Source organism: Betta splendens, chromosome 5 (assembly GCF_900634795.4).
Source record: "Betta splendens chromosome 5, fBetSpl5.4, whole genome shotgun sequence".
Lineage (NCBI taxonomy): Eukaryota > Metazoa > Chordata > Actinopteri > Anabantiformes > Osphronemidae > Betta > Betta splendens.
Genome location: NC_040885.2, coordinates 4,396,035 through 4,409,970, shown reverse-complemented (window position 1 = coordinate 4,409,970; position 13,936 = coordinate 4,396,035). Strand labels below are relative to the sequence as shown.

Genomic DNA, 13,936 nt, shown 5'->3' with positions numbered 1-13,936 from the left:
CTCTACATACAATGTTAGACACAGTGGCTCCTCCTCTGAAGAAGGCAGTGAATCAGAAGAGGTACCTCCAAGGGGTGAAAATAAATGTAAATTGCATTGCAGACAGTCTAATAATATACAAAAAAACACTTCCTGCTGCTAGAAAAACATATTATTCCTCCTTAATTGAGGAAAACAAAAACAACCACAAGTTTCTTTTCAGCACTGTAGCCAGGCTGAATAAGAGTCATAGCTGTGTTGAGCCTACTATCTGTCAGCATTTCACAGATGATGGACCCACATGCACAGCTCCAGACAGGATTTGGTAGAAGGTTTGGAAAACAGGTTTATTCTTTCGTTCAGGCAAGGTCAGTTCAGGCGGGGTCACACACGGCAAGGCTCGATGTTGGTACAGACTAGGTGCAGGCAAGCTCAGGTCAAAGAACAAGCAGGAATGTTACCAGGCAGACACGGTGACAGGACAGGCGAGGATCAGGCAGGAATCAATAAACGGTGGTCAGGAACAGGATCGAGATCGGAGGTAAGCAAGGTAAGGTAACACTGGATAGTGGTGAGTACACGCAACAATCTTTCAACTGGTATAGGTGACTACTGCTGCTTAAATGCTGGTGAGTGATTACTGATATGAAACAGGTGTCAACACTGGGTAGAATGACCTCCTTCTTGGGGCCAACACTGGGCAGAACAACCTTCTCCTTGGGGCCAACACTGGGCAGAACAACCTCCTCTTTAGGGTCAACGCTGGGCAGAACGACCTCCACTTGGAGGCCGACAGGAACTGAGGCAGGAACGACCTCCCCCGGGAGGCCGACAGAAGCTAAGGCAGGAACGGCCACTTCAGGGCTGACAGGAACTGAGGCTGCGTGCGGCCGCCGAGCTCGACGGGACGGAAATCGAGCCCAACTGGGCTGGAGCTGGTCTTGATCAGCGTGTCGTGCAACCTGGCTGGGTCGAGGCTGGAGCTTGAGCATGACGTGGCTGAGCTGGAGCTTGAGCATGACGTAGCTGAGCTGGAGCTTGAGCGTGACGTGGCTGAGCTAGAGGGTGACGTGGTTGAGCAGGAGCATGACGTGGCTGCACTGAGGTCAAGACAGTGGTGGATGCAAATGGAGGCGCAGGAGCTGATGCAGGCTGAGATGCAGGAGCTGATGCAGGCTGAGACGCAGGAGCTGATGCAGACTGAGACGCAGGAGCTGATGCAGGCTAAGACGCAGGAGCTGATGCAGACTGAGACGCAGGAGCTGATGCAGGCTAAGACGCAGGAGCTGATGCAGGCTGAGATGCAGGAGCTGATGCAGGCTGAGACGCAGGAGCTGATGCAGGCTAAGACGCAGGAGCTGATGCAGGCTAAGATGCAGGAGCTGATGCCGACTGTGACGCAGGGGCTGATGCAGGCCGACATTCAGCAGCGACTTCCTCCAAATGACAGAAAGCACTGTCTAGATCCATTAACTTTTAAGTTACTAAGTCCTCTGTCTTACCTAGAGAGCTTCTTCTCCATAACTCATATGAAGATAACCTCAATAATCAACTCTTCAAAGTCATCCACTTGTCCTTTACATCCAATCCCAACCAGAATACTCAAAGACGTTCTACCTTTAATCAGCTCATCCATATTAAATCATATCAACCAATCTTTACATTTAGGCTATGCACCACAGGCTTTTAAGGTGGCTGTGGTCAAAGCTTTATTGAAAAAACCTACTCTGGACCATGGAGAACTAGCCAACTATAGGCTCATTTCAAATGTACCCTTTATTTCTAAGATTCTTGAAAAAATTGTGGCTAAACAATTATCTGGCCACCTGAGTGGGAATAACCTGTATGACGATTTTCAGTCAGGATTTAGAAAACATCATAGCACAGAAACAGCATTTAAAAAACAAAAGAAGTCACTCAGGTTGAAGAAGCGCCCACTTGCTGCTTCCCCGAACGTAAGTACATACTTGATTCTTATTTGATGTATGTACTCCAGAAGTTTCTCTGTTTATAATGTAGCTTCCCTCCTGTGTAAGGAATGCTAATTGCTAGAACCGTTGAATCTAACAGCTACAGCGACAGAGAGAGACAGTGTTGCAACACGTGATGACACGCAATTTAGATGAGTCCAAGCCTCTCCAGCATTTGTCCGGTTCGAATCGTGTGATAAATGGTACTGAGGTCATTCACTCAGCTCACATTATAGCTGCTAGCGCAATAGTAGCACAGTGTCTGTGATGGGCAGCTGCAGATCCAACCATCCTGCCTGTGCTCTGTTTTTGCGTGTTGTTGTTGCTGTGCTTTTCTCTCTCTCTATCCCCTCACCCCAACCGGTCGAGGCAGATGGACGCCCACATCCATCTTGGTTCTGCTGGAGGTTTCTTCCTCGTTAGAGAGGGAGTTTTTCCTCTCCACTTTTGCTGTCAAATTAAAGGCTTGTTGTATGTGGGATCTGTTGGGTTTAGTTGTGTATGGTCTTAAAAAACTTTGTAAAATGCCTTGAGATAACTTTGTTGTGATTTGGCGCTATATAAATAAAATTGAATTGAATTGAAATATCACTTTTCTGCATTTGACTAGTTAATGAAGTGTTTAGCAGTTATCTGCACACACTTCTCTCAAAGCTTCAATGTTTTTCAATTTAAACTCAACTACTTGTTCTGCAGCAAATTTCAGCTGTATTAAATATTTCCAAAACGTTGACCTACTCATTCAGCTCTTGAAATTAAAACAATTTAATTACAATATTTAGCCATTTTGATACATTTGGCTTTATTTCAACAAACCAAGCAAACCTTTACACACTTCCTAGATTTTCAGCAGTTCTTTAATTTTAGCAAATCTTTTATAAGTTCCAGAATTCCTCCCATAGAGTGTAATGCATTTGGCTGTGATACTTTTTCTGAATAAAAGCAGAAGTAAAACATTTTGAAATCACGACTGTGGCTACAATTTTCTTTAAACTTTCTTTAAACATAAAACTCACACTACAGTCGTTGCTTATTAAAGCCTTGGCAATCAAAAGGTTGAGTTATTTTTGTAATGGGTATTATGGTTTTGCTGCAAGAAGTCTGTTTAGCAGGGGTGAAACTCTGCTTTCACAGAGCAGAATGAGCCTGGTTTTTCTGTTTTTTGTTTTCAGCAATTAATCTAACACTTCCTCTGAATATGTTAAAAATAAAAGCACCATTCCAAATTGTTGTTGTTTAATAGTATAATTTCTGCTTTTGAATGGTTAATTGTGAGTAATTTTACAGTTTAGCTATAAAGCACACACATATCAACATCCTCCAAAATAAAGGCACTAAAAGTTTTAGCTTCATTAAAATTATTTTTGCTTTGAACGGTTAATTGTTAATCGGCAATGAGTCTATTTTACAATATAGTAATTACTAGTTTATTATGACTAGTCAATGAGACAATTTAACAATTACCCACACAAGCTTCCTGAAAATCCTTTCAAAATTAGAGCACTAATTCAATTTGTTAGCTTTATTAGTTATTTTTATACCTCTGACTGGTTAATGACTGCTAATTGATAAGACTGATAAGACAGTTTAGCAATTTAGGATGGGTTCTCCGGTCCGAAAACATGCATTAGGTTGATTGGTCACTCCAATCCAACCAGGCCTCTTGGAAGGGGCCTGGTTGGATTAGTTGTTGGATGGTGTAAGGAAGGGGAAGGTCGCAGAGACTGCAGGAAGATCCCGGATCCGACAAACGACCCTCCGTCTACACCGCCCAGAAAACAACCAGAAGTGGAGACATGAGAAGGACGACCCTCGCTGTGCTCACACGCGTACTGAGTTGAGGCTGCGTTGACCGTTCAGTTAAAGATGTGAACCAAGCGCCGCCTGAAGCTTGCCGGTGAATCACACTATCAGACCATACATCTACACACACACTCCTGAGAAAACACACACACAAGCAGCCTTGAGTTGCAGACGCTGGACGACGTGTAGACTCTTCACATCACGGGAGTGACAGTGACACAGGTGACATTGGGAGGAAACCTGGCGGTGATAACAAATCCCAAGTGTCTCTGTGATCAGCTGATCACAACCTGAAGGACTACAACGAACTGTCAATGCGTCAACACACAGGTTGGAAACAATCTAACGCTATTGTTTAACAGGACGAAGCAGATCATTACGAGACATCAATTGTAACCCTGTTGTGTTAGACTTCATTATGTTACTCTGATTATTACCTTAATTACTTGATTACACAGTACTTTTGAATGAGAACATTTCACAATGACACAGAGTTTAAATATCCTAAAGTTGATTTGGTAGTTGATTTGCTCACAATTACTTTATTTACTGCTACAATTAGCTTTTATCCTTCATCTACAGATGATAGAGTTTATAAGCAATACGCATCATCATTCTGGTAATTCCTGATTCTCCTATTCACTCCAGACCCAAGTGTACAATTAAAGATCCAAAAACATGAAAACTATCTTAAGATTATATGACGGAGAACCCCACTGGAAATTTATGGCTAACATACATTAATTGTCTTTATTACAATCGAATAGCCGTAAACATGTTGTTAGCAGGGAAAGTAGGCGTTTGTGTTATGTTCGGAGAGGCCTGTTGTCCTGAATAACAGCCTTCAGAGTCTCAGCTAACTCTGGTATAGATTCTTCCCCTTACAATTGTCTAGACAAAATGTCTGGAAAATGGAAATCTGTTCTCATGTCCACAGCTGTTTCCTTTATCATTATGATGGCTGTGATTCTCTTATTTGGTTTTTGCGTTATCCCAATGGTTAGAGGTCTCATCCTGCGTGTGACCTCAGCAACACTCTTGTATCAAATGACACAATGCACTACGTTCAGAAACCTCGACACTAATTCACTTAATGACTTTGACGATGATCTTAGTTTCTCAGATAAAGACGACGATGATGCTGAGACTACAATAGGTTGTTACTTATTGTGACTTATTTCTCATCTCTTACCCTTTTCTTTGTTGTTTGTTATCCAATCACGGAATATAATCTGATACAAATATGATATTGTCTTATTTTCTTCACATGCTTTTATAAAGTTTATTCTTGTATACAGTAACTACCCACCAAAACAGCTCCCAACCTTTTATCCCTAAGTTACCTGCATTTTATGTGAAGGTGTATTTTATAATCTTGATGAGTTAATACACTCATTGTTTTATTTGCAAGGGTCTTTTATTATTACAGAATGCGATGTTTGACAATTTTATTCTTAGTGTTTGATTAATGTGTAATTAAAAGGGGGGAGTGTTATGGGAAAAATTGTTTCTTCCTTATTCTATGCAGTTATTATATGATTTGTGACTTATGTTCTGCAATTAATATCTTATGTTTTGTCTTACTGTATGCATTTGACATTTCACCTAGATTGTTCAATGGTTGTCTCTGCCTCATAGACTCTGGACTCTAGCTCTTTGTGCTCATTTCTCTCTGATAGTTGGACGTCAGCAATGCAGGTGTGAGAATGTAAACATCCACACAACACACTGCGACAGTGATGGGATGGTGCATGCAGTTTGATTGGGCTACACAGACATTCCACCGTAGTCGGACAGAGCGGTTAAAAGGTAGAAGCAACTTGAGGATGGTGGGCTCTTTGCATTACACCTTCGTAGTGGAATATAACAAATAAACGTACATCACAGTACAGTAAGTATTGATGCAAATGTATTTAGAACAAAATTTACTAAGGTGGAGTGAGTATGATCCGAGAGTACTTGAATGAAAACTTTGCTAATAAGTATAGTGTACTTAACAAATTTGCCCTGTGATATTTATTTAGGAAGTTGTTACCAAGGTTTTTTTAACAGTAAACATCGATAGCAGCTAAATAAATTCCTTGATTATTTTTATTACAAAATTAAAATTGAATACATGCTTATTAAAAGCAAGTCTATTATCCATCCTCACCTGCTCGACTAACAAGGCCAGCCTGATATGTACATGCAGATTCATATACACAGTCATCATCATTCATTTTACAGTCTTGAACATCATTGTTGCATTTTTGCAAAACCTAGATATTTTGGTCTATAAATAAATATTTGGCAGGTTGATTAACATTCATATTGTAAAAATCTCACCAGGTTTAACAAAACCCATCTGTTCACAGTTACTCAGTATTTATACAGACAGTACGGCATTGAAAGGCATCCGGAATTTATATATATCCATAATGTATAAGGTAAGTGGCTGTAAGGCTGAGCACATTTATAACAAACAAAAGGTACTTGATTCAATCTGAGAAAGATTTGTTGTGGTATTTGTTGACTTACTTTCTTTATGAAATCGTAAAAGCCATGACACTGAATTGATTTTCAATGACTGACAATGCTATAAAGCTGCTACTGTTTTGAATGAAGTTTCTTTGGAAAAAACAGCTGTTATGGCATCTCTTGACCAGACCCAGTCAAAAACAATACAATGAAACTCCAGTTCAAAGTATAAAATTGACAGTAGTATAGAGGCAATGCAATTTTAAGGAGTTTATATTAAAGGAAAACTTCACTGATTTCACTGATCGGGTAATATTAAAGAATGAAGAGACACTCAGATTGCTACATAATTTATATGCTGAGAAATTATCAGGTTGCGCTGTGAAGTTTAAGTAAAGTTACGAGCTGCTGCTTGTGTGTTTTAGACTATCAGGAGTAACGTTATCTTGTGTATTAGTTCTAAGTGGCTGGCAGCAACTAATTCCATATTACTACTTCATTTTGTAGGCAATATCGGCTTCATCGCTGCCGATTAATCTTGGAAAAAGTTCTACTACTGACGGGGGAACGTGTGTTAGGGATTATTAGTTTTCTCTCCATGTCAAGCATGCAGCAAAAGCAAGGATCAGTCGAAACTAGCTTCAGAAGGTCTAGGACAAACCAGAAAAAACAGCCGGGACAGAATGGTTGAATGAGCACGGAGTAAGTAATAAGTTCGACTGTTTATTGATTTAGCTTGCACTGTGAAGTTTGAGCACAATTACAAGCTGCTGCTTCTAATGTTGTGGACTGTCGGCGATAGCGTTAGCTTAAATTGCTAACGTTAACCTGTGTATTAGCTTGGCTAGCAGCAATCCTAATACTAATAAAATAATTAATTTCATTTTGGCTCCCTGTCAGGTATCACGACACAAGGTTTTTCACAGGCATTTATTTCACCAGTTTCAGCATGCCGTGAGAACTCAATGGCCGCACTAACCTACAGGGAGTAGGTAAACACTTGGGATGAACCTTCCCGCCGTCAAACCTCCAAAAATCATCACACTGCAACGTCTCTCAACACCATCTTTCCCTCAAACAACTTTCCCGAGAATGGCTCACGCAGCAGATCATGCAAAAAAAAAACAGCACCCGGACGCCACCTTGACTGATGAAGATTGGTTCCATCTTAATAACTATTATACAGGTTCTGGGAGGACCTGTTCTTAACCATGCACATTTATCCAAATTTCCTTTACCTCAAACACACACTATCTAAAATATTAACTCAAACAATCACAATTCTTAAAACAGTATCAACAGCCTCTGACAGCAGTCACATTCATCCTTTTGTAGGTAATATCAGCCGGTCGCGTATCATCACAGAGACTCTTGTGATGGGACAACCATCTTGTTTTCCCAGCAAACTAACAGCAGATTAAAAAAAGAGGATTTTGGCTAAATGAACAATTTGTGGCTTTCTAACTACTGTCTGCTTTGATTCAAAATAAAAAACTGCTGAACATGAAGTAAATCTTTATTCAAACACACATATATATTATAACGGCCCTGCTAACCGTGTCAAGCCCGGGTAAGGAGCGAGAGCCAAGATAAGCTAACGTGGCTAGCTGCAGCTAATCCCTATGCCAAGCTATAGGTGAGAGTATCAACCGAGTATACACTACACGACCCCAGATATCTCACGGAAAAAGACAGGAAGCGATCGACTTATTTGTGGCTGCTCTCTTGACACACACCAACACACCGCTGTGCCCCGAGGTTCACTCACATGCAAACTCTCACAAAACAACAAAGAACACCCCCTAAACACACATGAACAGAAAGACCTAACCAACTAAACCAAACTTATATCATTACCCATTACCTAACTTCTAACGTTAACTATTGCACAATAAACACAAAAAACACTACTTTACAGATAATCCTTAGCAGCTCAGGGCGGTAATAACCCCCCCTCTTCCCTTGGCCGCTACACTACCCCATCTAAAGGGGTTAAGTGTCCCCTCAATGCTTACAGCAACAATGTCAGAACACAATTACTGACTAACAGTGATCAAACAAATACAGTCACTGAGTCTTGACATAGTCTTTGACCCGCGGTGGCAGCCTTCGTGCCCAGGTTGGCCTCCTGGTGCCTCACCCCTTGTGCTAGGCTCATTACTAAGTCCTCCATTGTCTCTGTGGTCGCCGGGGTTGGAAGAGGAACTGCCTCTTCCAGCCTGTGCAGCAGGGGCCAGAGGACAGCAAGGTGCCAGTCCGTCTATGTGGAGCACCAACCTCCGACCTCGATCCGACATGCTAACTCTGTACACCACCTCAGATATCTGCTCTACAATCTCTACAGGTCCATGCCAGTGGCTTATACACTTGGGTGACAGTCCTTGCTTCCTCACTGGGCAATACACCCACACTCTATCCCCCAGTGAAAAAATAGGTCTATGGGCTTGTGCATCATAAGCCCTCTTTTGTTTGACCCCTGTTTCCCTTTAGGCTTCAACTGCTAGACGATGCACTTTGCCTAGTCGGCCCTTCAGCCATTTCACATAGTCCAGCTCAGGCCCTCCTTTAATATCTAGGTCGGACGCAGCACCGAACACCAAGTCCACAGGTGTCTGGAGCTCCCGGCCAAACATCAATAGTTCAGGTGTGCACTGGCTGGACTCCTGCACTGCTGTACGGTATGCACACAAGACAAGGGGCAGGTGCTGGTCCCAGTCTCTCTGGTGCTGACTGGTCAGTGTGGCAAGCTGCGTGGCCTACGTCCAATTGAATTGCTCAACCAGCCCATCACTCTGGGGATGTGTAGTTCGGGTCTTGCACACTTTAGCGAACAAGCGGCTCGCAAAGTTCCTCCCCTGATCACTGTGAAGCTCACTGGGGACCCCTAACCAGACAAACATTAGCCGTTGTAGTGGCACTCTGGTCTGGCACTGCATATGCCTCGGGCCACTTAGTGAAGTAGTCAATGGCAACCACAACATACCGGTTACCGGATTCTGTGATGGGAAAAGGACCCAGTATGTCCACACCGACACTCTCCATAAGCGCCCCCACCAGGTACTGTTGCAGGGGGGTGCAGGACTACTGTGTGGGTCCTTTGTGTGCAGTGCAGGCATCGCAACAGTGCATGTGCAGCTCCGCATCCTGTCAGCAGCCTGGCCAGTAGAACTGCTTCCTCAGCCACCTCATTGTCTTTGCATAACCAAATTGGCCAGAACCAACTGCTCTATGGAGCGACTGGAGCACCTCTGACCGAAGAGAATGGGGCACCAGGAGCTGCAGCCGGTCTTGACCGTGCATCATAAGCTTAGAATCACTAGCGGAGATGACCGGCCAGTCAGGTCACTCCTCGGTCTCGACCCACCTCTGCGCATCTGCCAAAGCTGGGTCTGCCTCTTGTGCCTGCCGCAGCTGTTCTGTTGAGAATAGTTCGACTCTGTCATTCTGCTTGCCTGGAGATGGCACAGCTACTGCTGCTGCTGCTGCCAGCCCTATGACTAGGCTCTTCCTACTGTCTGTAGTATCGGCATTTCTCACAGGGACGTCTGGACGTCTGGTGAGAGCGTCAGCGTTAGCGTGCTGCGGTCCCGGTCGGTGCTGGATGGCGAAGTTGTACTCCTGGAGTACCTCAATACACCTGGCCACTTGACCCTCTGGCTGATGAAAGTTAAGCAGCCAGGTTAGAACCGGCGGTAGTAAGAGACCAGGCCCAGAAAACTCTGCTACTGCTACCATTTTCTCTGGGTCTGTACTCACCCCTTCACCGCTGACCACGTCCCAAAAATGTGTCTCTCTGAACATGAAACTGCACTTTGTGGGGTAGCAGATCCTCCAAATATCGGCATCAGCAGCGAAGGTCCCCAAGAGCTCTCCATCACCATGACGCTGATATTCCAGATGCTCCCGGTTTCTCTCTGCTGAGACCCACTCTTCAAAGCGCCGCTCCAATGCTGCTGTCATCGTAGACAGTTTCCGCTATTCCCAGGGGGAGAGATCTAGCAGCACCTGAAGGGCGGCACCCTCCAGCGCCAGGGCTAGGTGCCTAACAGTTTCTTCAAGGCTCTGCCCCCTGCAGCAGGCTGCCAGGTTGACCTGTGTTAGGTATGGGTCGAGTGGTGTCAAGCCATGGGGTGCGAGCTGTCATCACTAGTTGCTCTTCAGTTGCCTCGCTCTTGGTAGTCAGTGGTGTACTGGCCAAGCTTGCTAAAGCAGGGTGCGGGCGGCGTGGACAGGTTGATGGTTCGCCCTTGCTTCCTGCTTACTTTACTTGTCCTGGCTCTTCTCCATCTTAAGGTGACAAATCTGTCTCTCGATGTTAGCGATTTCTCGCTCCATGGTGTAGCAACAACGTCACCAAGATCCCACTTCTGGCACAAATGTAATGGCCCTGCGAGCGTGAGCTAAGATAAGCTAACGTGGCTAACTGCAGCTAATCCCTATGCTAATGCCAAGCTATAGGTGACAGTATCTGTGTCCCATACACCGCACGACCCCAGATATCTCTGTGCACGCGAAGAGACAGAAAGTGATCATTCATTCGTTCATTTGTCATGTGACCCCTACCAAGCTGCTGTAGCGCTGTTTAACAACAATGGCAGAAATGATGCAGGACATAATGTGTATTTGCTAGGTTTTCACATGGTTTGAATTGCTTGTGGCATTTTGTGAATATAATTTGTCTGCTGAAGCAAACCATGTTGTCTTCAGTTTATAGTGTTTGAGAACAGCAGCCATCTTTACAACGGCTACAGCGCTGCCTGCTATAAGTGAACGAAATAAACGAATGAGTCAAAATGATTCATTCACTTTACCATTCACCATTCAGAGTCAAAGATCCGAGTCAGTTATAAGAATCGAACTTCCCATCTCTACTAAGCAGTTTTGCTGGCTCCGCCGCCCTCTCATCATGGCCCCGCCCCCCCGCAGCCCGACCTTTGCTGGGGCAGATACAGAGGAAACCAGGAAGCACTAGATGTAGTCTGTGAGCCCATATATGTATATAAATAATCCACCAGTCTGTGTTGGAGGAGGAATGACTGATAACTTCTCTGCATATAAATTATAAGGAATCTGAGTTTCCCTTCATCCTTACAGTGCGTGTGAAAGTATTCGGCCTCCTTGAACCACATTTCAGGCTTCAAAGATAAAGATATAAAACTGTAATTTTTTGTGAAGAATCAACAACAATTGGGACACAATCATGAAGCGGAACGAAATTTATTGGTTATTTTAAACTTTTTTTAACAAATAAAAGACGGTAAATTGGGCAAGCAAAATTATTCATCCCCCTTAAGTTAATACTTTGTAGCGCCACCTTTTGCTGCGATTACAGCTGTAAGTTGCTTGGTGTATGTCTCTATCAGTTTTGCACTTCGAGGGACTGAAATTTTTGCCCATTGCTCCTTGCAAAACAGCTCAAGCTCTGTGGGGTTGGATGGAGAGCCTTTGTGAACAGCAGTATTCAGTTCTTTCCACAGATTTTCGATGTTGTTTTGGATCATTGTCTTGTTGGAAGACAAATCTTCATCCCAGTCTCAGGTCGTTTGCAGACTCCAAGTTTTCTTCCAGAATGGTCATGTATTTGGCTCCATCCATCTTCCCATCAATTTTAACCATCTTCCCTGTCCCTGCTGAAAAAAAGCAGGCCCAAACCATGATGCTGCCACCACCATGTTCGACAGTGGGGACTGTGTGTTCAGGGTGATGAGCTGTATTGCTTTTACGCCAAACATAACGTTTTGCATTGTTGCCAAAAAGTTCGATTTTGGTTACATCTGACCAGAGCACCTTTTTCCGCATGTTTGGTGTGTCTCCCATGTGGCTTGTGGCAAACTTTAAATGACACAATAGCTTTCTTGCCACTCTTCCATTAAAGCCAGATTTGTGCAGTATACAACTGATTGTTGTCCTTTGGACAAAGTCTCCCACCTCAACTGTAGATCTCTGCAGTTCATCCAGAGTGAATCTCTGATCAGTCTTCTCCGTGTACTGTATGAGCTGAAAGTTTAGTAGGACGGCCAGGTCTTGGTAGATTTGCAGTGGTCTGACACTCCTTCCATTTCAATATTATCGCTTACACAGTGCTCCTTGGAATGTTTAGAGCTTGGGAAATCTTTTTGTATCCCAATCCAGCTTTAAAATTCTCCACAACAGTCTCTCGGATCTGCCTGGTATGTTCCTTGTTCTTCATGGTGCTCTCTGCACTTTAAACGGACCTCTGAGACTATCACAGTGCAGGTGCTTTTATACGGAGACTTGATTACACACAGGTGGATTCCATTTATCATCAACAGTTTTATATCTTTATGTTTGAGGCCTAAAGTGTCAAGTCAAGGGGGACGAGTACTTTCACAAGGCACTGTAAATACTACCCAACATTGTTTTGGTCAACCCTCTTTGCAAATCTGTAAAGTTTTCCTTTAAAAAGACGTTGGTGTCGGATGAAATGGAGTCCGAGCTGTAGCTTAGCTGAAGTCACGGTTGGTGAAGATCATGGGGGCCACCAGGGTCCAGATGTACAGCACCAGACACACCCAGCTGGACGTGATTTTCACCCACACTGACGGCCATTTGCTGGTTATAGTGTAGTCTGCAGCAGGACTGTCAGAACAAAACAGAGGGTTCAGTCCAAATAACACATCTGCTTATAATTTATCTGAAAAGGCAACATGTGGTGACATAAGTAGTGAGAAATGTTTAAAAATGTTAATACTGTATAACAAAGTAGTAGTTAATAACTATAATCATGTCATTGTGTGATAGGGCTGAAGGTTATATAACCTCAATAATCAGGCACAAAACACTGCATGACAAGAAGTACAGCATCACTTAAAATCATTTAGCTCTAAAACACTAATAGTAGCATAAATGTCAAGTATAGATCAGGAAAGAAAATGGTGCAGATTTTAAATAAATAACAATAAAACTAATTTTAAAAAAGCTGTATTAGAGTAGCACAGCTGCCAGGGTGAGTTGCTGTCTGCCCTTGCAGTCCAGCATCCTCTGGGTACCGTGGGGCCTGTATGACAGCAACCATGGGGCATGGTGAGGTCGATGGGAGGGGCTGTCCAGGTTGCAGTCTTCATTGGGCCGTGAGCTGAGGTTGGTCCTCCCAGCACAACGCACAATATGTGTCTAGGTTTGTGTGGAGGTTCACATGACCATGCGTGAGTGAGAGAACGTGCAAGTGAGACAGAGGAGGGAGGGTGGTTCTGGCTGTGCTGCTTGTGATGCCCTGGGCAGGAACCGTGGTGCCAGCCCTGGCCAATTTAGTTTCACGATTTTGCACCCTCCACTAAACGTCTCCCACCCCCATACACAATAAACATTTCGGTGCATTAGGGGAGATCCTGATTTTGCGCCCTTATCTACCCTCTGTCCCCCTTTTTTTCCTGAAGGCTTGGGGCAGTGCCCGCCCCCTCTCTAGCAGGCTGAGAAGTAGTCTCACCCACCGTCCTTCCAAAAGTTGAATGCTCCTCAGTTTTAACTGCATCAATATACACTCTAAATGGACCTGGGGGATCAGTGGATAGAGCCCCTGCTTTGATGGCTCTGTCTGCTGGACCTGGAACTGGCAGTCTTCCAAAGGTTCCTTATACCTAGCCACATACACATACACTTTTGGCCGGGGGGTGGGATCTTTTACTGGGGCCTGGAGGTGAGGCCAGCTGTGGCCTCACTCACTGGCCCTGGTGGAGAGAATCCCCAGCCAGTTTTAAATACACAAT

General features: G+C 44.0%; 1 protein-coding gene across 4 annotated transcripts in view; it reads right to left on the bottom strand.

Annotated features, from left to right (window-relative positions):
• Positions 1 to 300: 300 nt before the first annotated feature.
• The window catches only part of si:ch73-267c23.10 (serine incorporator 3), a 46,187-nt gene continuing 32,551 nt past the window's right edge, over positions 301 to 13,936 (bottom strand). For all 4 annotated transcript variants that reach the window (XM_029150070.3, XM_029150072.3, XM_029150071.3 and 1 more), the window contains one exon: positions 301 to 12,809. In XM_029150070.3, coding sequence (XP_029005903.1) covers positions 12,674 to 12,809 — 136 coding nt within the window. In that variant the 3' untranslated portion in view covers positions 301 to 12,673. The remainder of the gene's footprint in view (positions 12,810 to 13,936) is intronic.